At 40.4% G+C, this 23908-nt stretch overlaps 4 protein-coding genes across 5 annotated transcripts; 1 reads left to right on the forward strand and 3 right to left on the reverse strand.

Moving 5' to 3' along the window:
- Positions 1-245: 245 nt before the first annotated feature.
- LOC117256675 (uncharacterized) lies at positions 246-2772 on the forward strand. Its single transcript, XM_033626243.2, has 2 exons — positions 246-536; positions 635-2772. The coding sequence occupies exons 1-2, from the start codon at positions 365-367 to the stop codon at positions 2200-2202; spliced, it is 1740 nt and encodes a 579-aa protein (XP_033482134.2). The 5' UTR covers positions 246-364; the 3' UTR covers positions 2203-2772.
- Positions 2773-8155: 5383 nt separating this feature from the next.
- LOC144464494 (uncharacterized) lies at positions 8156-10210 on the reverse strand. Its single transcript, XM_078171682.1, has 2 exons — positions 9918-10210; positions 8156-9819 (listed from the first exon to the last, which is right to left on the reverse strand). Exons 1-2 carry the CDS (start codon positions 10087-10089, stop codon positions 8684-8686), a joined length of 1308 nt encoding a protein of 435 aa, XP_078027808.1. The 5' UTR covers positions 10090-10210; the 3' UTR covers positions 8156-8683.
- LOC144464495 (uncharacterized) lies at positions 8156-15527 on the reverse strand. 2 transcript variants are annotated; one of them, XM_078171688.1, is made up of 3 exons: positions 15265-15527; positions 14076-15166; positions 8156-8563 (listed from the first exon to the last, which is right to left on the reverse strand). In XM_078171688.1, the coding sequence occupies exons 1-2, from the start codon at positions 15434-15436 to the stop codon at positions 14109-14111; spliced, it is 1230 nt and encodes a 409-aa protein (XP_078027814.1). In that variant the 5' UTR covers positions 15437-15527; the 3' UTR covers positions 8156-8563; positions 14076-14108. The 2 variants fall into 2 exon arrangements, with proteins under 2 accessions (XP_078027814.1, XP_078027811.1); XM_078171685.1 differs by lacking the exon at positions 8156-8563 and having other exon boundaries at positions 11795-15166.
- Positions 15528-19862: 4335 nt separating this feature from the next.
- Positions 19863-21868, reverse strand: LOC117256901 (uncharacterized). The gene is made up of 2 exons (XM_078171697.1): positions 21602-21868; positions 19863-21503 (listed from the first exon to the last, which is right to left on the reverse strand). The coding sequence occupies exons 1-2, from the start codon at positions 21771-21773 to the stop codon at positions 20536-20538; spliced, it is 1140 nt and encodes a 379-aa protein (XP_078027823.1). The 5' UTR covers positions 21774-21868; the 3' UTR covers positions 19863-20535.
- Between the last annotated feature and the right edge of the window lie 2040 nt (positions 21869-23908).

Genomic DNA, 23908 nt, shown 5'->3' on the forward strand with positions numbered 1-23908 from the left:
TAGCATAAAAGAAATATTAGATAAGCCCTCGACAGATAGAATAATGAGTAGAGTATTTGGGTATCTTAGAAGTACAGGACTAGATAAACGGGTATGAGTGTTTGTTTGTTTTTTGTTTTGTTTTTTTCCCTTTTATTGTGCAAAATGTAGTCTGTAAGCCTATACAGTAATCACACACACCGAAGGGTGGCGGTAATGCACTATCATAGTTTGCTACTGCCGTTAAAAAAGGAGAAGAAGAAGAAGAAGAAGTAAACAAGAAAAAGGCGCCACTCGCGTTCCCCAAATGACTGAGTTCACTCCGGGAGGTTAATCTATGAGTTAAACCTCGAGCCACATTTACTGTAGCCTACATTAGACAACAATGTGTTCAGTTGAGTCTTTGAGAGAGTTTGTCAACGAGCGACTAACTGCTGCTGCTGAAGAAATATTGGGAGTTTTTAAAAGAAGCATCGTCGAGTACGAGGAAGAGATCGATCGTCAGCGCAGACTGTTGGATATCGTTTTGAAGCCTGAAATAAAGTTACACAGGACAGGTGTGTAAAGTTGAATTAGGACATATTTACTGTGGTGTGTGTATATTTGCTGTAGCATGACATTAGTATGCTGTTGGTGTTGTTGTGTGTCCCTCCAGAGCTCCCACAGCAACATGTGTGTAAGGAGGAGGAGGTTGTCCCTGAGCAGCAGCTCTGTATTGAGGAGAGGAAGTCCAGTGTGGACCAAGAGGAGCCAGAGCCTCCACAGATTAAGGAGGAAGAGGAGGAAGTGTGCAGCAGTCAGGAGGGAGAGCAGCTTGTAGTGAAGCAGGAGACTGATGGCTTCATGTTGACTCCTGCTGATGAGGAAAGTGAGCAGAGTGAAGATCAGACTCTGGACTTCATTCATGATGACACTCAAAGTGCAGCAGAGAAAGAGTCTGTTGTCATTATACCAGTTATAAGCTCTGTGATACCAACCAGTGAGCACCAGCTGCTCTGTCACAACTCTGATGTAGCTGAGAGCCAAGATGAGGAAGAATACCAGCATGGAGACTCAGGATCAACTAGAAACACAGAGCTTCAAGCAGAGAAAAGACATCATGAAAGTGAAATGAACAGTAACAGTCCACACACCTCTGCTGTGATAAACTTAAATACAGGTAAAAAGCCTTTAAAATGTGACATATGTGGGAAAGGTTTTGAGCGCAAGTCAAAATTGCAGAGACACCTGAACAGCCACACAGGTGAGAAGCCGTTTTCTTGCAAAACATGTGGGAAAAGCTACAGTGACACATCAGCATTGAGCACTCATATAAGAACCCACACAGGTGAGAAGCCGTTTTCTTGCAAAACATGCGGGAAAAGATTCAGTCAGAAGTCAGGATTGGAAAGGCACATGACAATCCACACAGGTGAGAAGCCGTTTTCTTGCAAAACATGTGGGAAAAGATTCAGTGACACATCAGCATTGAGCGCTCATATAAGAACCCACACAGGTGAAAAGCCCTACCTTTGCAAGACCTGCGGGACAAGATTCAGTCAGAAGTCAGGACTGGAAAGGCACATGACAATCCACACAGGTGAGAAACCGTATACATGTAAAGTATGTGGGAGAGCTTTCGGACGTAATGATGTCTTGTTAGGCCACATGAGGACTCATTCAGGGGAGAAGCCGTATACTTGTAAAGTATGTGGGAGAGCTTTCAGACGTAATGGTGACTTGAAAGTCCACATGAGAATCCACACAGGTGAGAGGCCATGCCTTTGCAAGACCTGCGGGAAAAGATTCAGGGATGTGTCCACATTGACAAAGCACATGAGAGTCCACACAGGAGAGAAGCTGTATACATGCAAAACGCGTGGGAGAGGTTTTACAGGGAAACATTGCCTGATTAGCCACATGAGAAACCACACAGGTGAGAAGCCGTATACTTGTAAAGTTTGTGGGAGAGCTTTCGGACGTAGTGATGTCTTGTTAGTCCACATGAGGACTCATTCAGGGGAGAAGCCGTATACTTGCAAAACATGTGGGAGACATTTCAGATCTAGCAGTAACTTGACAATCCACATGAGAACACACACAGGTGTAAAGGTGCATCACTTGAGCACAGAGGTTCCAGTTGAAGTCACACATATACAGGAGAGAGACTGTTTACATGCAAAACATGTGGCAGAGCTTTCAGAGGCCTGTTCCATAAAGCATGCTAAGAAAAGTGGGGAGTGAAGTCCAAATCCTGAATTTTAATTGAAATTGCAGGTCTGGAAAAGTTAAACTAGTGAGATAAAGAACAAAAGGAGGAGACTGCTTTAAAGTCTGAATGAATTTTATACTTGCAAGAGTCATGGAAAACCTGGAAAAGTCATGGAATTAGTCAAAATCATTAAAAGTCACAGAACTTGTTTGTGTATAATGAAATTATTAGAATCATCTTCAGTGGATAACCCTCCATATAATGTAACATAATGGCAAATTCATCTTCTGAAGCTGGCGTCTTAATGTAGCTTTAATATGCGTCGATGTGTGACAATGTTTGTTTACCATCAGGTGTGTTTTGTCATGTTCTCCCTCAGTTTGTCTCTCCCTTCCTGTGTGCCAATTATGTTTACATAGAGTTTGAATCTGATGTTTGAAAAACGCCGGGCAAGTGGGGAAAGAAAAAGAAAATTCTTCATTATGAGTCCTTGAAAAGTCATGAAAAAGTTTGAAAATATTGTCCATGAAAATGTGAGCGGAACCTGTAATTAAAAGTATGACTGATTTTGCAGTGAGCACAGTAATAAACTGATCCCAGAAGATTTGTCCTGTTGCTGTGATCTTTTGTCAGGGTGTCTACAGCTCCTTTTAAAATGTCTTAAACGTCTGAAATTAAGTTTTCTTAATATAAGGCCTTAAAAAGTCTTAAACTGTCTTAAATTCAGAGTCAGTGGGTTTTAAATATTTTTGGTCACATTACTGTGAAAATTTCTCCAGCCTGACAGACCCAATGACAGTTTACAATCATCGCACAGACCGAAGAAAAATACGTTGTTTCCTTGCTGTATATCTCTGAATATTACAATAATAAGTACCATTTATGACAGCCATGAGATGGTTTTAAATTCCATATAAGGTGGGATTAAAAAGGTCTTAAAAGTCTAAAATTTACCTTGGTTATATCTGCAGACATCGTGTTCTTTGGTGCATATGAGCAACTTGTCAACAGTGACACCAGAATGTGGGAGAAACTGTTTTGACCTTGTGTCTGTTACATCTGTGATCTGTGCCTGTAGACTGAATGAGGAAAAATGCAATGTTACTGCAGGTGTAGATGCACGCAGAAGCCACCGCCATCAGAATGCAGGCTGGCCAGAGCTCAGTTTGGCCGGACCACATTTAGAGGAGGTACACTACAGCAGCTGACTTTAGAAAATGAAACCTTAATAATTTTAGAACATCACACACAATCCACACAGGTGAGAAGCCATTTACTTGCACAACATGTGAGAAAGCTTTGAGATGTAAAAGTAGCCTGACGACCCACATGAGAATCCACACAGGTGAGAGGTCATAACTCTCCAAGACCTGCAGGAAAAGAGATTTTGATGTGTCTCAAGTAAAAAGGCATATAAGATCTCACACAGTCAAGTGGCCTTGTGTTTTAAAAACAAGTAGGAGACATGTCAGTTCTGGTTCATGGTCAAAACACACAACAACTCTGGAAGTGAGGAGTCACATGTTTGCAAAATGATATGTTCCACTGGTTCCTCTATTTGACATAGGTCACATAATCCTGAGAGATGTTTGTTTATTAAATGCAGTGTTTTATTTAGCCTGGTGTGTCCTACCCTTGTGTCGATGTCGATCTTCGGAATGCCCTTGAAGATTTGTCCAGTAGTTCATCATTAACTGCTTGTGTCTGATGTGCAGCGGCATTTCACCCATCTCAACCTGAAGAGCGGACACAAGTGTTGTTTTTAAAGCACCACAACAAAGTCTTAAAGCTTGCGCTTGCACCACCTCCAACTTCTTTAATGAGGTTTTTGCTGCTGAACCGCAGGCAATATATCCATAATCTAATACTGCTCTAATCAGCGCTACATAAATATTTTTGATTGCAGATCTGCTTGCTCCCCATTCTGATCCTGTTAAACATCTCATCACATTTAATATATTTTTACACTTGGCTGTTATCTTATGAATGTGTTCCTTTCATGTTAACTCTTCGTCAAACCACACATCCAAAAATCTAAAGACTTTGACCTGCTCTATTCTTTGCCCATATATGTTTATCTGTGTGCCAGCACCTCTCTTTCTAGTGAACATTAATGTTTTGTTTTTTTCAACTGAAAACTTAAATCCCCAAGAATATGACCATTTTTCTACAATGTTAACTGCCTGTTGCATTTTATCTATAATATGACTTATATTCTTTACTCTTTTCCACAAAGCTCCATCATCATTCATCATGATGGAAAAGAGTATTGGGCTAATAACACTGCCCTGAGGGGTACCATTATCTACCATATATCTTTCTGATAAGGCTGTCCCAATTCTGACTTGAATAAATCTATCAAATAAAAAGTCTTTAATCCAATTACATGCTCTTCCCACTATTCCCATCATATTTAACTTGATCATTAACCCCTCCTTCCAAACCGTATGATATGCATTTTCTACATCAAAAAAGACTGCCACTACAGATTCTTTATTAACTTGTGCTTTCTTAATCTGTTTTCAAACATATAAGAGGATCCATAGTTTCTCTACCCCTCCTAAATCCACTCTGATGAGGGGAAAGAATTCCTCTGCTTTCCATAAAAACCCTAATCTTTCTGTAATCATTCTTTCCATTATCTTACCTATGTGTGATGTGAGTGCTATTGGTCTATAGTTTTTTGGATTTGATGGATCCTTCCCTGGTTTCCTGACAGGAATAATCACTGCCTCTTTCCAACTAGTTGGCAATTTTCCCACTTCCCATACTTTGTTATAGAGAGCTAGCAGTTTCATGGATGCTAAATCTCCTAAATGTTCTAACATAACATAGCAGATTTGATCCTTCCCAGGAGATGTTAGTCCAGACCTTGCTACTGCTCTCTTCATTTCTTCCATTGTAAATGGAGCATCCATTGTACTGTTAGTATTGTCCCTTCTCTCAAGACTTCCAGGATGAGCTGATCTTGTCATTTCCCTTCCTCTCTACCTCCTCAGTCAAATTATCAGAACTATGCATTTGAGTAAGTGCCTTCGTTAACATCTCTGTTTTCTCTTCATTGGACGCTGCTGCTTCCTCCCCCATCTTCAGTACTGGATACTGCCGTTCCTTTCTGGTTTCTCTCATGATCCTAATCATGCCCCAAACCTCCCCCACAGGTGTTGATCTTGCAGTTTTTTTGCACAAGGTCTGCCAGCTTTGTCTTTTTGCTTTATGTATAATTTTCCTAACCCTTGCTTGTGCTTGCTTGTATCTGATTAAATTCTGCACATTATGAGTTCGTCTTAATAACCTGAGGGCTCTGTTCCTCTCTCTCACTATTTTACGACATTCATCTGTCCACCAGGGAACCAAATTCTGAACTCTTACCTGATGTATTTCTCCTTCCCTTTTCACCACTTCACATCCCCCATAAGACACACTGTGATTGCCACCACAGTTACAGCACTTTGGTTGTTCATGATCACATGACCTATACTTGTGATTTTCCCCACATCTGGCACATCTTCTTCTGCCTTTGCATGTCTTGGCTGTATGACCAAACCTTTGACAGTTGTAACACCTCATTGGCTTTGGCACATACTCTCTTACAGTGCAGCTTAAAAAGCCCAGAGTCACTTTCTTTGGGAGCACTTTGTCTTCAAAATCTAATACAACATGCTCACTGTCTTTCCTCACTCCCTCTCAAGTTACCTGCAACCGCCGAGCACCTTTCAGGGTTCTTCCTTTTAAATTTGATTTAATTTCCTCCATTGTGAGTCCAACTGGCACCCCTCAAATCACTCCTTAGCTCCACTTACTTCCTCCTGCAACATGACTTATACTTTCCACTTTAAACCGCCCCACTTCTTTCATCCTTCCAGCCCGATCCCTCTGTTCTTCATTCCTGCAAACAATCAACAGATTTCCATCTCTCAAAACCTGAGCCAAGTGTATATCCCCAACCTGGTTTCTCAATACAGTTGTTAATTTCACCGGACTCATTGAAGAGATTCCCCTCTCCTCGCCAAATCACAGTATATATATATATATAATAACAACTCATTCCCTCTTTTCTCTCTCATTCTCTCACTACCCTGACTTACCTCCATACTGTCATCACTTTCAACAATGTCAGAGTCTCCCCACTCTGGTTCATTCACAACATAGTTGTGCCGACCTGCCACTGCTTTCTTCATCTCATTGGGTTTCCCCCATTGTAATAAGCTCTGCCCGCTTGCTTCTTCCAACAGGCAAACGTGTCTTCTTGATCCCAGGATCATCTGTCAGATTGCTCTGATTGTTTTTCCGCAAAGTTTTAACCATGTATCGCTGTCACTGTTCTCTCCCCGCCACCGTTTGAATCCGCTGAAGCTCTCCTGGATGTTACACTATTAAGTTATGACGGTGAAATACATGAGGTTTTCACGTGTTCCGCTTCCAATGGTTGGCAATTATAATTTCTAATATCAGTGTCCGGGCTGTAACAAGTCATCTCAGTATCATTGGTGGCTCATAAAAAGGCAGCAATAACTACACGGATGTCTTTTATTTTGGTGTTTAAAGGTCCCATATAATGCTTATTCATAGGTTCATACTTGTATTTGGGGTTTCTACTAGAACCTGTTTTCACTCTTTAATTAAATAAATATATATTATTTTCCTCATACTGTCAACCTGAATGTACTGGTATTCACCCAAAGTCTGAAACGCTCAGTTTGACCACCCGTCTCTTTAAGCTCTTCTCCTGAAAAAGCCCAGTCTGCTTTTATTGGTCAGTTTTATCAGGTCTTGATGGCATTTTAATAAAATGTACTTCTTCAGTCTCCTCATAATGAGACATTGTTCTTCATTCATTTCATGAACGCATCTCCACAGATGTGCAGCTGTGTTTATCGACCTTCAGGTGTGATTTGGGTAAAATTTTCCCCACATGCTGCAAACATGTGACTCCTCACTTCCAGAGTTGTTGTGTGTTTTGACCATGAACCAGAACTGACATGTCTCCTACTTGTTTTTAAAACACAAGGCCACTTGACTGTGTGAGATCTTATATGCCTTTTTACTTGAGACACATCAAAGTTTCTTTTCCTGCAGGTCTTGGAGAGTTATGACTTCTCACCTGTGTGGATTCTCATGTGGGTCGTGGGTCGGCTACTTTTACATCTCAAAGCTTTCTCACATGTTGTGCAAGTAAATGGCTTCTCACCTGTGTGGATTGTGTGTGATGTTTGAAATGTTACTCTGATCGTCAGTGTGACAAAAGAAATCCTGTGCTAACAAAGTTATCGTTTTTTATTTTTTATTTTAATAAAATCATTAAGGTTTCATTTTCTAAAGTCAGCTGCTGTAGTGTACCTCCTCTAAATGTGGTCCGGCCAAACTGAGCTCTGGCCAACCTGCATTCTGATCTGCGTGCATCTACACCTGCAGTAACATTGCATTTTTCCTCATTCAGTCTACAGGCACAGATTCTGGTGTCACTGTGGATAAGTTGCTCATATGCACCAAAAAACACGGTGTCTGCAGATATAACCAAAGTAAATTTTAGACTTTTTTAATCCCACCTTATATGGAATTTAAAACCATCTCATGGCTGTCATGAATGCTACTAATATTCAGAGAAATACAGCATGGAAAAAAAAGATTTTTCTTCGGTCTGTGCGATGATTGTAAACTGTCATTGGGTCTGTCAGGCTGGAGAAATTTTCACAGTAATGTGACCAAAAACATTTAAGACCTATTGAATCAGAATTTAAGACAGTTTAAGACCTTTTAAGGCCTTATATTAAGAAAACTTAATTTCAGACATTTTAAGACATTTTAAAGGAGCTGTAGACACCCTGACAAAAGATCACAGCAACAGGACAAATCTTCTGGGATCAGTTTATTACTGTGCTCACTGCAAAATCAGTCATACTTTTAATCACACGTTCTGCTCACATTTTCATGGACAATATTTTCAAACTTTTTCATGACTTTTCAAGGACTCATAATGAAGAATTTTCTTTTTCTTTCCCCACTTGCCCGGCGTTTTTCAAACATCAGATTCAAACTCTGTGTAAACATAATTGGCACACAGGAAGGGAGAGACAAACTGAGGGAGAACATGACAAAACACACCTGATGGTAAACAAACATTGTCACACATCGACGCATATTAAAGCTACATTAAGACGCCAGCTTCAGAAAATGAATTTGCCATTATGTTACATTATATGGAGGTTTATCCACTGAAGATGATTCTAATAATTTCATTATACACAAACAAGTTCTGTGACTTATAATGATTTTGACTAATTCCATGACTTTTCCAGGTTTTCCAGGACTCTTGCAAGTATAAAATTCATTCAGACTTTAAAGCAGTCTCCTCCTTTTGTTCTTTATCTCACTAGTTTAACTTTTCCAGACCTGCAATTTCAATTAAAATTCAGGATTGGACTTTTCTTAGCATGCTTTATGGAACAGGCCTCTGAAAGTTCTGCCACATGTTTTGCATGTAAACAGTCTCTCTCCTGTATATGTGTGACTTCAACTGGAACATGTGCTCACATGATGCACCTTTACACCTGTGTGCGTTCTCATGTGGAGTGTCAAGTTACTGCTAAATCTGAAGTGTCTCCCACATGTTTTGCAAGTATACGGCCTCTCACCGGTGTGGATTCTCATGTGGATTTTTAAATCACTGTTACGTCCGGAAGCTTTCCCACATACTTGACAAATATACGGCTTCTCACCTGTGTGGATTGTCATGTGCCTTGTCAATGATGACACATCCCTGAATCTTTTCTCACATGTTTTGCAAGGATAAGGCCTCTCACCTGTGTGGATTCTCATGTGGACTTTCAAGTCACAACAACGTCTGAAAGCTCTCCCACATATTTTACAAGTATACAGCTTCTCATCTGTGTGGATTATACAATGCCTTTTCAGTCCTGACTTATTCCTGCATTTTTTCCCGCAGGTCTTGCAAAGGTATGTCTTCTCACCTGTGTGGGTTCTTATATGAGTGCGCAGTGCTGATCTGTCACTGAATCTTTTCCCACATGTTTTGCAAGAAAACAGCTTCTCACCTGTGTGGCTGTTCAGGTGTCTCTGCAATTTTGACTTGCGCTCAAAAACTTTCCCACTTATTTCACATTTTAAAGGTTTTTTACCTGTATTTAAGTTTATCACAGCAGAGGTGTGTGGACTGTTATTGTTCATTTCACTTTCATGATGTCTTTTCTCTGCTTGAAGCTCTGTGTTTCTAGTTGATCCTGAGTCTCCATGCTGGTATTCTTCCTCATCTTGGCTCTCAGCTACATCAGAGTTGTGACAGAGCAGCTGGTGCTCACTGGTTGCTTCTGATATCACAGAGCTTATAACTGGTATAATGACAACAGACTCTTTCTCTGCTGCACTTTGAGTGTCATCATGAATGAAGTCCAGAGTCTGATCTTCACTCTGCTCACTTTCCTCATCAGCAGGAGTCAACATGAAGCCATCAGTCTCTTGCTTCACTACAAGCTGCTCTCCCTCCTGACTGCTGCACACTTCCTCCTCTTCCTCTTTAATCTGTGGAGGCTCTGGCTCCTCTTGGTCCACACTGGACTTCCTCTCCTCAATACAGAGCTGCTGCTCAGGGACAACCTCCTCCTCCTTACACACATGTTGCTGTGGGAGCTCTGGAGGGACACACAACAACACCAACAGCATACTAATGTCATGCTACAGCAAATATACACACACCACAGTAAATATGTCCTAATTCAACTTTACACACCTGTCCTGTGTAACTTTATTTCAGGCTTCAAAACGATATCCAACAGTCTGCGCTGACGATCGATCTCTTCCTCGTACTCGACGATGCTTCTTTTAAAAACTCCCAATATTTCTTCAGCAGCAGCAGTTAGTCGCTCGTTGACAAACTCTCTCAGAGACTCAACTGAACACATTGTTGTCTAATGTAGGCTACAGTAAATGTGGCTCGAGGTTTAACTCATTGATTAATCTCCCGAAGTGAACTCAGTCATCTGGGAAACGCGACTGGCGCCTTTTTCTTGTTTACTTCTTCTTTTTTTGTCTTTCTTCTTCTTCTTTCATTTAAAGTCGGATTACAACCAACTTTTTCAAGTGTATACCGCCACCTGCTGTACCGGAGTGTGTCTTGTTTACTTCCGCTGGATGTTACACTATTAAGTTCTGACAGTGAAATACATGAGGTTTTCACATGTTCTGCTTCCAATGGTTGGCAATTATAATTTCTAATATCAGTGTCCGGGCTGTAACAAGTCGTCTCAGTATCATTGGTGGCTCATAAAAAGGCAGCAATAACTACACGGATGTCTTTTATTTTGGTGTTTAAAGGTCCCATATAATGCTTATTCATAGGTTCATACTTGTACTTGGGGTTTCTACTAGAACCTGTTTTCACTCTTTAATTAAATAAATATATATTATTTTCCTCATACTGTCAACCTGAATGTACTGGTATTCACCCAAAGTCTGAAACGCTCAGTTTGACCACCCGTCTCTTTAAGCTCTTCTCCTGAAAAAGCCCAGTCTGCTTTGATTGGTCAGTTTTATCAGGTCTTGATGGCATTTTAATAAAATGTACTTCTTCAGTCTCCTCATAATGAGACATTGTTCTTCATTCATTTCATGAACGCATCTCCACAGAAGTTTCAGCTGTGTTTATTGATCTTCAGGTGTGATTTGAGTAAAATTTTCCCCACATGCTGCAAACATGTGACTCCTCACTTCCAGAGTTCTTGTGTGTTTTGACCATGAACCAGAACTGACATGTCTCCTACTTGTTTTTAAAACACAAGGCCACTTGACTGTGTGAGATCTTATATGCCTTTTTACTTGAGACACATCAAAGTCCCTTTTCCTGCAGGTCTTGGAGAGTTATGACTTCTCACCTGTGTGGATTCTCATGTGGGTCGTCAGGCTACTTTTACATCTCAAAGCTTTCTCACATGTTGTGCAAGTAAATGGCTTCTCACCTGTGTGGATTGTGTGTGATGTTCTAAAATCATTAAGGTTTCATTTTCTAAAGTCAGCTGCTGTAGTGTACCTCCTCTAAATGTGGTCTGGCCAAACTGGCTCTGGCCAACCTGCATTCTGATGGCGGTGGCTTCTGCGTGCATCTACACCTGCAGTAACATTGCATTTTTCTTCATTCAGTCTACAGGCACAGATCACAGATGTAACAGGCACAAGGTAAAAACAGTTTCTCCCACATTCTGGTGTCACTGTTGACAAGTTGCTCATATGCACCAAAGAACACGGTGTCTGCAGATATAACCAAGGTAAATTTTAGACTTTTAAGACTTTTTTAATCCCACCTTATATGGAATTTAAAACCATCTCATGGCTGTCATAAATGCTACTAATATTCAGAGAAATACAGCATGGAAAAAAAAGATTTTTCTTCGGTCTGTACGATGATTGATTGAACTGTCATTGGGTCTGTCAGGCTGGAGAAATTTTCACAGTAATGTGACCAAAAACATTTAAGACCTATTGAATCAGAATTTAAGACAGTTTAAGACCTTTTAAGGCCTTATATTAAGAAAACTTAATTTCAGACATTTTAAGACATTTCAAAGGAGCTGTAGACACCCTGACAAAAGATCACAGCAACAGGACAAATCTTCTGGGATCAGTTTATTACTGTGCTCACTGCAAAATCAGTCATACTTTTAATCACACGTTCTGCTCACATTTTCATGGACAATATTTTCAAACTTTTTCATGACTTTTCAAGGACTCATAATGAAGAATTTTCTTTTTCTTTCCCCACTTGCCCGGCGTTTTTCAAACATCAGATTCAAACTCTGTGTAAACATAATTGGCACACAGGAAGGGAGAGACAAACTGAGGGAGAAAATGACAAAACACACCTGATGGTAAACAAACATTGTCACACATCGACGCATATTAAAGCTACATTAAGACGCCAGCTTCAGAAAATGAATTTGCCATTATGTTACATTATATGGAGGGTTATCCACTGAAGATGATTCTAATAATTTCATTATACACAAACAAGTTCTGTGACTTATAATGATTTTGACTAATTCCATGACTTTTCCAGGTTTTCCAGGACTCTTGCAAGTATAAAATTCATTCAAACTTTAAAGGAGCAATTATCGAAATTCATCATTTCTAGATTGAAGGAATTAAAAAATCGCTATGTGAAGAACTAGAGGTGTAATTTCATCGGGAGTATAGCATGACCTCACACACCCTCTCTCTGTGTTGATCTCCAGCCCATTGTTTACAAGCCAGTCCGGCTGCGTGGTCATGTACGTTCATGTGGAGGAGGGGGGGGGGGCCCTCCCTCGCTATAAAAGGCTACAGCCAGTGAGCAATGGCAGCGCGTATTTTCGAAATGAAATGGCAGAAAGTGGAACGTCCACCTGAAGACGACCAGGATCTGACATCACCTCTAAAGAAACAACGGTTGTTGGCAAAGAAGTTGTCGGATAAAGAAAGGGACAGAACCCGGATTAACATTGGCCTTGCATTTCCAAGGTGGAGAGCACTGCGAGAGCTAAAGGGGCTACAATCTGAGTCAGAGCTAGCTCTTCTTCTCCTGGACAGGTACAACATAAAGTCAAATGTCTGTTTTAATTAGTGTTACAGTAACGTTAGGCGCACGTTGCTATGTCGCTTCAATTAAATTCAATGTTACAATTGCAGCATGGGTTAACGTCCGGAGCTTGAGTTATTAGCGGCTCGGTCCCAGCAATGGGTCAGGCGTTACAGTTGTGTTAGGTGAGTAGCCCGACAGCCCAGCTAACATTTGCAATTAGCATTGTAAAATGTAGCCCGGCGGGCAGCCTGGTGGCTGTGTTTAGCTATTCCCCTGCTTACTTCAATGATGATGGTACCTGTAATAAATGTAATATATTTGCTGAAATGGAGGCGAGGTTCAGTGACTAGAAGAGCTGGTAGAAGCGCTCCATAGCTGTAAGTTACTCCAGTAGCCGTAGTAGCTCTAGTGCTAACTCCAGGAGCTAACGCTAACATTCCTCTCTTCGGGGCCCGCCAGGCTCACGGTCTCACGGAGAAGAGTTGGAACGTTAGCATGGCAGCCGACTAGTGCTAACACTAACGTCCCCACGCTTAAGCAGGCTCCAGCAACGTTAGCATGGCAGCCGACTAGTGCTAACGCTAACGTCCCCACCCTTCTCGGCTCCGACTCAATGAGCCTGGCGGACAAGCGTAGGGATGTTAGCACTAGTTGGCTGCCATGCTAACGTTCCAACTCTTCTCCGTGAGACCGGCTCCTGGCTCAGTTGGAGTTGGAGCGTTAGCGTGGCAGCCAAGTAGTGCTAACGCTAACAGGAAAGCAGGGAAATAGCTAAACACAGCAGAGACTGAGAGTGAGTGAAAGACATCGCTAACTGCTAAACTAAGCCAAACTAAGTTGGCTGTTTAGGTTTTACTTCCTCGCCCCTGTGGCGAGTGAATCCACCTCCAGTGAAAGCGGGGCTAACCGGTGCTTCCTTTTCATGCTCCACTTCACTCAGTTGCCAACACAGCCAGTTAGCCTCCGCTAGCTTCCCAGCTAGCGGCTCTCCGTTTGGATCCAACCAGAGCACCAAGCCCTGGTTTGTTATTCAGGTTAATGTGGGAAGCAGCAGTGGGTATATCGGGCAGCTGAGTGAAGCGGAGCCTGCGGAAGAAACACCGGGACCGTCTGGATGTGATGGTCCATGGAGATGCTGTGGTACTCGCCGGCACAGACGAGGCGAGTGGGGGGTGTTGGAGAGCAGAGGTAGAGGGAGGAGTGGCTCATGACACACTTTGTTTTGGTCTACAGGCAGTGCACAACAGCGAACCTAGCGGTGAAACGATTTCGCTTATTGCCCCTTTAAAGCAGTCTCCTCCTTTTGTTCTTTATCTCACTAGTTTAACTTTTCCAGACCTGCAATTTCAATTAAAATTCAGGATTTGGACTTCACTCCCCACTTTTCTTAGCATGCTTTATGGAACAGGCCTCTGAAAGTTCTGCCACATGTTTTGCATGTAAACAGTCTCTCTCCTGTATATGTGTGACTTCAACTGGAACCTCTGTGCTCAAGTGATGCACCTTTACACCTGTGTGTGTTCTCATGTGGCCTGTCAAGTTACTGCTAGATCTGAAGTGTCTCCCACATGTTTTGCAAGTATACGGCTTCTCCCCTGAATGAGTCCTCATGTGGACTAACAAGTCACCATTACGTCCGAAAGCTCTCCCACATACGTTACAAGTATACGGCTTCTCACCTGAATGAGTCCTCATGTGGACTAACAAGTAACCATTACGTCCAAAAGCTCTCCCACATATGTTACAAGTATACGGCTTCTCACCTGTGTGGATTCTACAATGCCTTTTGAAAACTGACTTCTCACTGAATCTTTTCCCGCAGGTCTTGCAAAGGTAGGGCCTCTCACCTGTGTGGGTTCTTATATGAGTGTTCAATGCTGATGTGTCACTGAATCTTTTCCCACATGTTTTGCAAGAAAACGGCTTCTCACCTGTGTGGCTGTTCAGGTGTCTCTGCAATTTTGACTTGCGCTCAAAACCTTTCCCACATATTTCACATTTTAAAGGCTTTTTACCTGTATTTAAGTTTATCACAGCAGAGGTGTGTGGACTGTTACTGTTCATTTCACTTTCATGATGTCTTTTCTCTGCTTGAAGCTCTGTGTTTCTAGTTGATCCTGAGTCTCCATGCTGGTATTCTTCCTCATCTTGGCTCTCAGCTACATCAGAGTTGTGACAGAGCAGCTGGTGCTCACTGGTTGCTTCTGATATCACAGAGCTTATAACTGGCATTTTAAATACAGACTCTTTCTTTGCTGCACTTTGAGTGTCATCATGAATGAAGTCCAGAGTCTGATCTTCACTCTGCTCACTTTCCTCATCAGCAGGAATCAACATGAAGCCATCAGTCTCCTGCTTCACTACAAGCTGCTCTCCCTCCTGACTGCTGCACACGTCCTCCTCCTTGTACACATGTTGCTGTGGGAGCTCTGGAGGGACACACAACAACACCAACAGCATACTAATGTCATGCTACAGCAAATATACACACACCACAGTAAATATGTCCTAATTCAACTTTACACACCTGTCCTGTGTAACTTTATTTCAGGCTTCAAAACGATATCCAACAGTCTGCGCTGACGATCGATCTCTTCCTCGTACTCGACGATGCTTCTTTTAAAAACTCCCAATATTTCTTCAGCAGCAGCAGTTAGTCGCTCGTTGACAAACTCTCTCAAAGACTCAACTGAACACATTGTTGTCTAATGTAGGCTACAGTAAATGTGGCTCGAGGTTTAACTCATAGATTAACCTCCCGTGGCGCCTTTGTTTTATTTACTTCCGCTGGATGTTACACTATTAAGTTCCGACGGGGAAATACATGAGGTTTTCACGTGTTCCGCTTCCAATGGTTGGCAATCATAATTTCTAATATCAGTGTCCGGGCTGTAACAAGTCGTCTCAGTATCATTGGTGGCTCATAAAAAGGCAGCAATAACTACACGTTTGTCTTTTATTTTGGTGTTTAAAGGTCCCATATAATGCTTATTCATAGGTTCATACTTGTATTTGGGGTTTCTACTAGAACCTGTTTTCACTCTTTAATTAAATAAATATATATTATTTTCCTCATACTGTCAACCTGAATGTACTGGTATTCACCCAAAGTCTGAAACGCTCAGTTTGACCACCCGTCTCTTTAAGCTCTTCTCCTGAAAAAGCCCAGTCTGCTTTGATTGGTCAGTTTTATCAGGTCTTGGTGGCATTTTAATAAAATGTACTTCTTCAGTCTCCTCATAATGAGACATTGTTCTTCATTCATTTCATGAACGCATCTCCACAGAAGTTTCAGCTGTGTTTATCGACCTTCAGGTTTGATTTGAGTAAAATTTTCCCCACATGCTGCAAACATGTGACTCCTCACTTCCAGAGTTCTTGTGTGTTTTGACCATGAACCAGAACTGACATGTCTCCTACTTGTTTTTAAAACACAAGGCCACTTGACTGTGTGAGATCTTATATGCCTTTTTACTTGAGACACATCAAAGTCCCTTTTCCTGCAGGTCTTGGAGAGTTATGACTTCTCACCTGTGTGGATTCTCATGTGGATCGTCAGGCTACTTTTACATCTCAAAGCTTTCTCACATGTTGTTAATAGGGGGCAGAAGACCTAGACCCATTGTGGTTGAGTTCTCTAAGTTCAAGGACAGATCAAAGGTTCAGGAGGGAGCCAAAAATCTGAAGGGGTCCAAGATCTACATTAATGAGAACTACACTGATGCCGTGCGTATGAAAAGGAAAGAACTACACCCTAAGTTGAGGAAGGCTCGGGCGAGAGGTGAAATTGCCTTTCTGAGGCACGACCAACTGGTAATTCCAATGTGGAATAGGCTTTCTTCAATAGCCAAAACATGTAACATAACTCATGTAGTGTCAGAGCCAACCAGAATATTTACGTATGGTAACAATACATCAACCTGCATTGACCACATTTTTACTAATATTCCTGAAAAATGCTCTAAAGCTGTATCCATATCAGTAGGCTTTAGTGATCACAATCTCGTTGCAACCAAAAGAATAACAAAAATTCCTAACACCCCCTCAACAATTAAGTATAAATGGTCTTTTAGAGGTTTTAATACAGAGTTATTTGTAAAAGAGATTAGTGAGGTTAATTGGTTTAATGTATGCGAAGAGGATGACCCTGAAACTGCACTAAGTGTGTTTATGAAATTATTTATGGGTGTTGCAGATAAACATGCACCATTAAGAAAATGGACTTCTAGGTCTAAGGGTGCACCATGGATTGACAATGAGCTGATGGAATTGATGACCAAGCGTGATAATGCAAAAAGGATTGTAAATGGAACTCATGCTCTAACTGATAGACAAAACTATTGTAAACTAAGAAATACTGTGGTTAAACTTAATAGATGTAAAAAAAAAAGGGGCTATTACAAGAACAGAATTCACGAGGCCAAGAACAACAGCAAGAAATTGTGAAAGATTCTAAACAATATCATGGACAGGAGCACGAATGCAACTGCCTCCTTCAATGAAACACATGGAAAGTTTATTACTAAACCACAAGACATAGCAAATCATTTCAATAACTATTTCACATCGAAGATACAGAAATTGAGAAATGCCATGAGTACTGCTGAGGTCATAGGGCCACAGACAATCATAAAGGACTGTATTATGATTGGAAAGAGGTGTTCGTTCCAATACGTTGAAAAACAATATGTTGAAATGTGTTTATTTTCCCTCGCTGATGACAAATCTCCAGGCACAGATAATCTGGATGGTAAATTGCTAAAAATTGCAGCAAGACATATATCCAACCCAGTATGCCATATATTTAATAAATGTCTAAAGCATGGTGTGTGCCCGGAAATTTGGAAAGAGGCCAAAGTTATTCCACTGCCGAAGGATGGTAAATCTGCCCTCACAGGTCCCAACAGTCGCCCAATCAGTCTGCTGCCTGTATTGAGCAAGTTATTGGAGAAAATTGTTTATGCTCAAATTCAAGATTATTTTACATGCAACTCATTATTCATGAGTAACCAGCATGCATACAAAGAAGGGCATTCAACCAGTACAGCACTGGCTCAAATGACTGATGATTGGCTGAGATGCATGGAGGACAAAAGATTAGTGGGGGCAGTATTACTAGACTTTAGTGCTGCTTTTGACATTATTGATCATTGTCTTTTGCTAGAAAAACTCAGCGGTTATGGTTTTGAATCTACTGCCTTGTCCTGGATGAGGAGTTACTTGACCTGCAGAAGGCAAAGAGTGTTTTTTAATGGCAGCCTGTCTGACAGCAAAGAGCTGTACTGACAGGGGAGCTGCTTAGGTCCTATTTTATATTCAGTTTTTACAAATGACCTTCCATTAGTGTTGAATAATGCAAAAGTTGTTATGTATGCGGATGATTCTACCACATACAGTGCAGCAATGACAAATTTTGAGCTCTCTGATATCCTGAGCATTGAACTCAAGAAAGTGGTCGACTGGTGCACAAAAATAATGTGTGTTAAATATCTCTAAAACAAAAAGTATGATATTTGGTTCCAGACATGCATTGGTAAATGATCTTCAACTACAGCTGTCTGTTGATAGAACACAAATTGAACAAGTAAACAAGACCAAGTTACTTGGAATAGTCTTGGATAATAAACTTTCATGGTCAGAACATATTGATCACATTATGAAGAAAATGGGTAAAAGTATTGCCGTGACAAGAAAATGTTCTAAGTGTGTCGAATCAGAGTAATCAAGGCCTTAGTGTTGTCCCATCTGGATTATTGCCCTATTACTTGGTCATCTGCAGCCACTAAAGATATTAGAAAACTTCAAATTACACAGAACAAAGCAGCTAGAGTTGCTCTCAATTGTTCACTGCATGTAAATATCTTAAAAATGCACCGGAATTTATTGTGGCTTCTGGTTGAAAACAGACTAAAATTAAATCTTCTAACTTTTATTAGAAATTTGATTAACGATAAAAAACCACAATGTCTCTTAGATCAGATAGTGTTCACCAGAAATGTAAACAAATATGCAACCAGACAATCAAGATATGATAACTTACTTACACCTAAACCAAGAACAAACTTTTTAAAACATACTGTAATGTACAGAGCCATTATAGGATGGAACACATTACCCAATAACACCAAAAATATTAATGCAAAACAAATTTTTAAAAAGGTAGTAATAGACTATTTAAATAAATTGTAAATTTAATGAATGAGAAATATAATGCAGAATAATTATTGTAGGAATTATTTGTGGGTTGAACTGTTCTGGTAATGTAATGTGATGTCTGGTGTATTCTTTGTACCTAATCATGTAGTTTTAGACTAGACTGTTTGCTGTTTGTGTATGTAATGATGTGTTACAGTGAAATGTAACAGTGATGAATGTGAGTATGTACTATGTCTTTTTTTAATTGCATTGAGGACCCCAGGAAGAATAGCTGATGTCATGACATCAGCTAATGGGGATCCCAGAAATAAACAAACAAATAAACAAACAAACATGTTGTGCAAGTAAATGGCTTCTAACCTGTGTGGATTGTGTGTGATGTTCTAAAATCATTAAGGTTTCATTTTCTAAAGTCAGCTGCTGTAGTGTACCTCCTCTAAATGTGGTCCGGCCAAACTGAGCTCTGGCCAACCTGCATTCTGATGGCGGTGGCTTCTGCGTGCATCTACACCTGCAGTAACATTGCATTTTTCTTCATTCAGTCTACAGGCACAGATCACAGATGTAACAGGCACAAAGTCAAAACAGTTTTTCCCACATTCTGGTGTCACTGTTGACAAGTTGCTCATATGCACCAAAGAACACGGTGTCTGCAGATATAACCAAGGTCAATTTCAGACTTTTTAAGTCCTTTTTAATCCCACCTTATATGGAATTTAAAACCATCTCATGGCTGTCATAAATGGTACTTATTATTGCAATATTCAGACAAATACAACAAGGAACAAAAATATTTTTCTTCGGTCTGTGCGATGATTGTAAACTGTTATTGGGTCTGTCAGACTGGAGAAATTTTCACAGTAATGTGACCAAAAATATTTAAGACCCACTGAATCTGAATTTCAGACATTTTAAGACATTTTAAAGGAGCTGTAGACACCCTGACAAAAGATCACAGCAACAGGACAAATCTTCTGGGATCAGTTTATTACTGTGCTCACTGCAAAATCACTCATACTTTGAATTACAGGTTCCGCTCACATTTTCATGGACAATATTTCCAAACTTTTTCATGACTTTTCAAGGACTCATAATGAAGAATTTTCTTTTTCTTTCCCCACTTGCCCAGCGTTTTTCAAACATCAGATTCAAACTCTATGTAAACATAATTGGCACACAGGAAGGGAAAGACAAACTGAGGGAGAAAATGACAAAACACACCTGATGGTAAACAAACACTGTCACACATCGACGCATATTAAAGCTACATTAAGACGCCAGCTTCAGAAGATGAATTTGCCATTATGTTACATTATATGGAGAGTTATCCACTGAAGATGATTCTAATAATTTCATTATACACAAACAAGTTCTGTGACTTATAATGATTTTGACTAATTCCATGACTTTTCCAGGTTTTCCATGACTCTTGCAAGTATAAAATTCATTCAGACTTTAAAGCAGTCTCCTCCTTTTGTTCTTTATCTCACTAGTTTAACTTTTCCAGACCTGCAATTTCAATTAAAATTCAGGATTTGGACTTCACTCCCCACTTTTCTTAGCATGCTTTATGGAACAGGCCTCTGAAAGCTCTGCCACATGTTTAGCATGTAAACAGTCTCTCTCCTGTATATGTGTGACTTCAACTGGAACATGTGCTCAACTGATGCACCTTTACACCTGTGTGCGTTCTCATGTGGACTGTCAAGTTACCGATAGATCTGAAGTGTTTCCCACATGTTTTGCAAGTATACGGCTTCTCACCTGTGTGAGTCCTCATGTGGACTAACAAGTAACCATTACGTCCAAAAGCTCTCCCACATACGTTACAAGTATACGGCTTCTCACCTGTGTGGATTCTACAATGCCTTTTGAAAACTGACTTCTCACTGAATCTTTTCCCGCAGGTCTTGCAAAGGTACGGCTTCTCACCTGTGTGGGTTCTTATATGAGTGTTCAATGCTGATGTGTCACTGTAGCTTTTCCCACATGTTTTGCAAGAAAACGGCTTCTCACCTGTGTGGCTGTTCAGGTGTCTCTGCAACATTGACTTGTACTCAAAACCTTTCCCACATACGTCACATTTTAAAGGTTTTTTACCTGTATTTAAGTTTATCACAGCAGAGGTGTGTGGACTGTTACTGTTCATTTCACTTTCATGATGTCTTTTCTCTGCTTGAAGCTCTGTGTTTCTAGTTGATCCTGAGTCTCCATGCTGGTATTCTTCCTCATCTTGGCTCTCAGCTACATCAGAGTTGTGACAGAGCAGCTGGTGCTCACTGGTTGCTTCTGATATCACAGAGCTTATAACTGGTATAATGACAACAGACTCTTTCTCTGCTGCACTTTGAGTGTCATCATGAATGAAGTCCAGAGTCTGATCTTCACTCTGCTCACTTTCCTCATCAGCAGGAGTCAACATGAAGCCATCAGTCTCCTGCTTCACTACAAGCTGCTCTCCCTCCTGACTGCTGCACAGTTCCTCCTCTTCCTCTTTAATCTGTGGAGGCTCTGGCTCCTCTTGGTCCACACTGGACTTCCTCTCCTCAATACAGAGCTGCTGCTCAGGGACAACCTCCTCCTCCTTACACACATGTTGCTGTGGGAGCTCTGGAGGGACACACAACAACACCAACAGCATACTAATGTCATGCTACAGCAAATATACACACACCACAGTAAATATGTCCTAATTCAACTTTACACACCTGTCCTGTGTAACTTTATTTCAGGCTTCAAAACGATATCCAACAGTCTGCGCTGACGATCGATCTCTTCCTCGTACTCGACGATGCTTCTTTTAAAAACTCCCAATATTTCTTCAGCAGCAGCAGTTAGTCGCTCGTTGACAAACTCTCTCAAAGACTCAACTGAACACATTGTTGTCTAATGTAGGCTACAGTAAATGTGGCTCGAGGTTTAACTCATAGATTAACCTCCCGTGGCGCCTTTGTTTTATTTACTTCCGCTGAATGTTACACTTCTTATTCTTCTTCTTCTTTTCAGTGGCGAATTGCACCCGTGCGGAGCATTATCGCCACCAACTGTTCTGATTTATATTATTTTATATCCTTGTCATCAGTCCTGTAGTTTGTAGGAATTTGAAAACGTGTCTTAGAACCAGTTTTCCAGAGTTACTTGCAAAAATAGTTTTTATTTCCATGTGTTTATATGTCCATTCCTTAATAACTGTCTCTCATTAGCGTATTTTGGACAATGAAGAATAACATGATCCACAGTCTCCATTTGATTGCATACATCACATGATCCACTTTGATGCTTCCCAATGAGATGTAATGATGAATTTAATCTTGTGTGTCCCAGTCTTATCCTACTAATCAAGCCTTCTTGCGTCCTACTTCTCCCCAGTGACCTTCCCTCTCCTGAGGTTGCTCAATCTGATACAGATGTCTTCCTTTATTGTCTTTATCCCATTATTTCTGCCACTGTATCTTGATTTTGTTCCATATGACTGTTTTAGCTTCCGCCTTACTTACTGGTATTGTTAGTTCTACTTGATTTATTTTAAGTCCATTTTTTGCAAGTTGATCAACTATCTCATTTCCTTGAACTCCTGTGTGAGCTGGCACCCATAAAAACTGTACATCAGTTCCTATCTTAATAACTCTATACAAAGATATTAAGATTTCAAATAGCATGTCCTGTCTGCATCTTGAGGAAAGGTTCTTTAGATTTGCCAGAGCTGCACTTGAATCTGAACATGTCAGAATTCTCATAGGTTTTATTTCTTCAATCCACTGTATAGCAAGCAAAATTGCAGTCATTTCCACTGTATATACTGATAGATGGTCAGTAGTTCTCTTGGCTACTTTTACTTTCAACTCTGGGACATAAAATGCACAGCTTGTTCTTCCATTCTCTGGATTTTTAGACCCATCAGTAAATACATGTATATATTGCCCATATCTTTCATAGAGTACAGTGTTCACATAAGCATGCATACTGAATGCCTTTCCCTTTGAGTTCACTTGCTTCAGTATAGAAAGATCTACTATTGGTTTGTGCAGTAACCATGGTGGAACCATTGGCCAAATGACTGACTGGTTGAAAATCCAATCACTCATTGCAATGTCCTTTGTTATATTTGATATTACAGTACAAAAACTCTCTTTTTTGATTTTATTACTCTCCCAACACTCATTCAATACTCTCTTTGTTGGATGCAGATCCTTCATACTCTTTAAATTTGCCCACTAATTGGCCATTAATTGTTTCCTTCTTAGTTGAAGAGGCATCTCTCCACCTTCTACCTGAAATGCTGACAAAGGTGTTGATTTGACTGCCCCACAACATAACCGCAACGCTTGAGCTTTAATTCTATCCAACCTTTTAAGGGTTGTATAAGCAGCTGATCCAAAAACAATGCAGCCATAATCCAAAACTGATCTAATTAATGCAATATAAATATTTTTCATTGCAAGTCTATCAGCTTCCCATACAGTGCCCACTAAGCATCTCATGACATTCAGTACTTTCTTGCATTTCTCTTCAATTTTATCAATATGATTTTTCTATGTAAGTGACACATCAAACCATACTCCCAAAAACTTGAAAGCTGTCACTTCCTCTAACTTTTGATTATACAGTTTTAGGCAAATGCTATCACTGATCTGTTTCCTTGTAAAAAAGACAGTCTGAGACTTTTCAACAGATAGTTTAAAACCCCATGTAATAGCCCAGTTTTCAACTTCATTAATAGCTTCTTGTATTTTCCTTACAGTGTGTTCCATGTTCCTTCCTCTTTTCCAAATTGCCCCATCATCTGCAAAAAGTGACCTTCCAATATCTGGACTAACTTGCTTGTATACATCATTTATCATAATTGAAAATAATAAAGGACTAATTACACTGCCTTGAGGGGTTCCATTTTCTACTGGATATTTCTCTGAAAGTGAATTCCCAACTCGAACCTGAATAGATCTGCCAAATAAGAAGTCCTTTACCCAATTATACACTTTACCACTAATGCCCATATTATCTAGCTTTATTAAAAG

Source organism: Epinephelus lanceolatus, chromosome 1 (genome assembly GCF_041903045.1).
Source record: "Epinephelus lanceolatus isolate andai-2023 chromosome 1, ASM4190304v1, whole genome shotgun sequence".
Lineage (NCBI taxonomy): Eukaryota > Metazoa > Chordata > Actinopteri > Perciformes > Serranidae > Epinephelus > Epinephelus lanceolatus.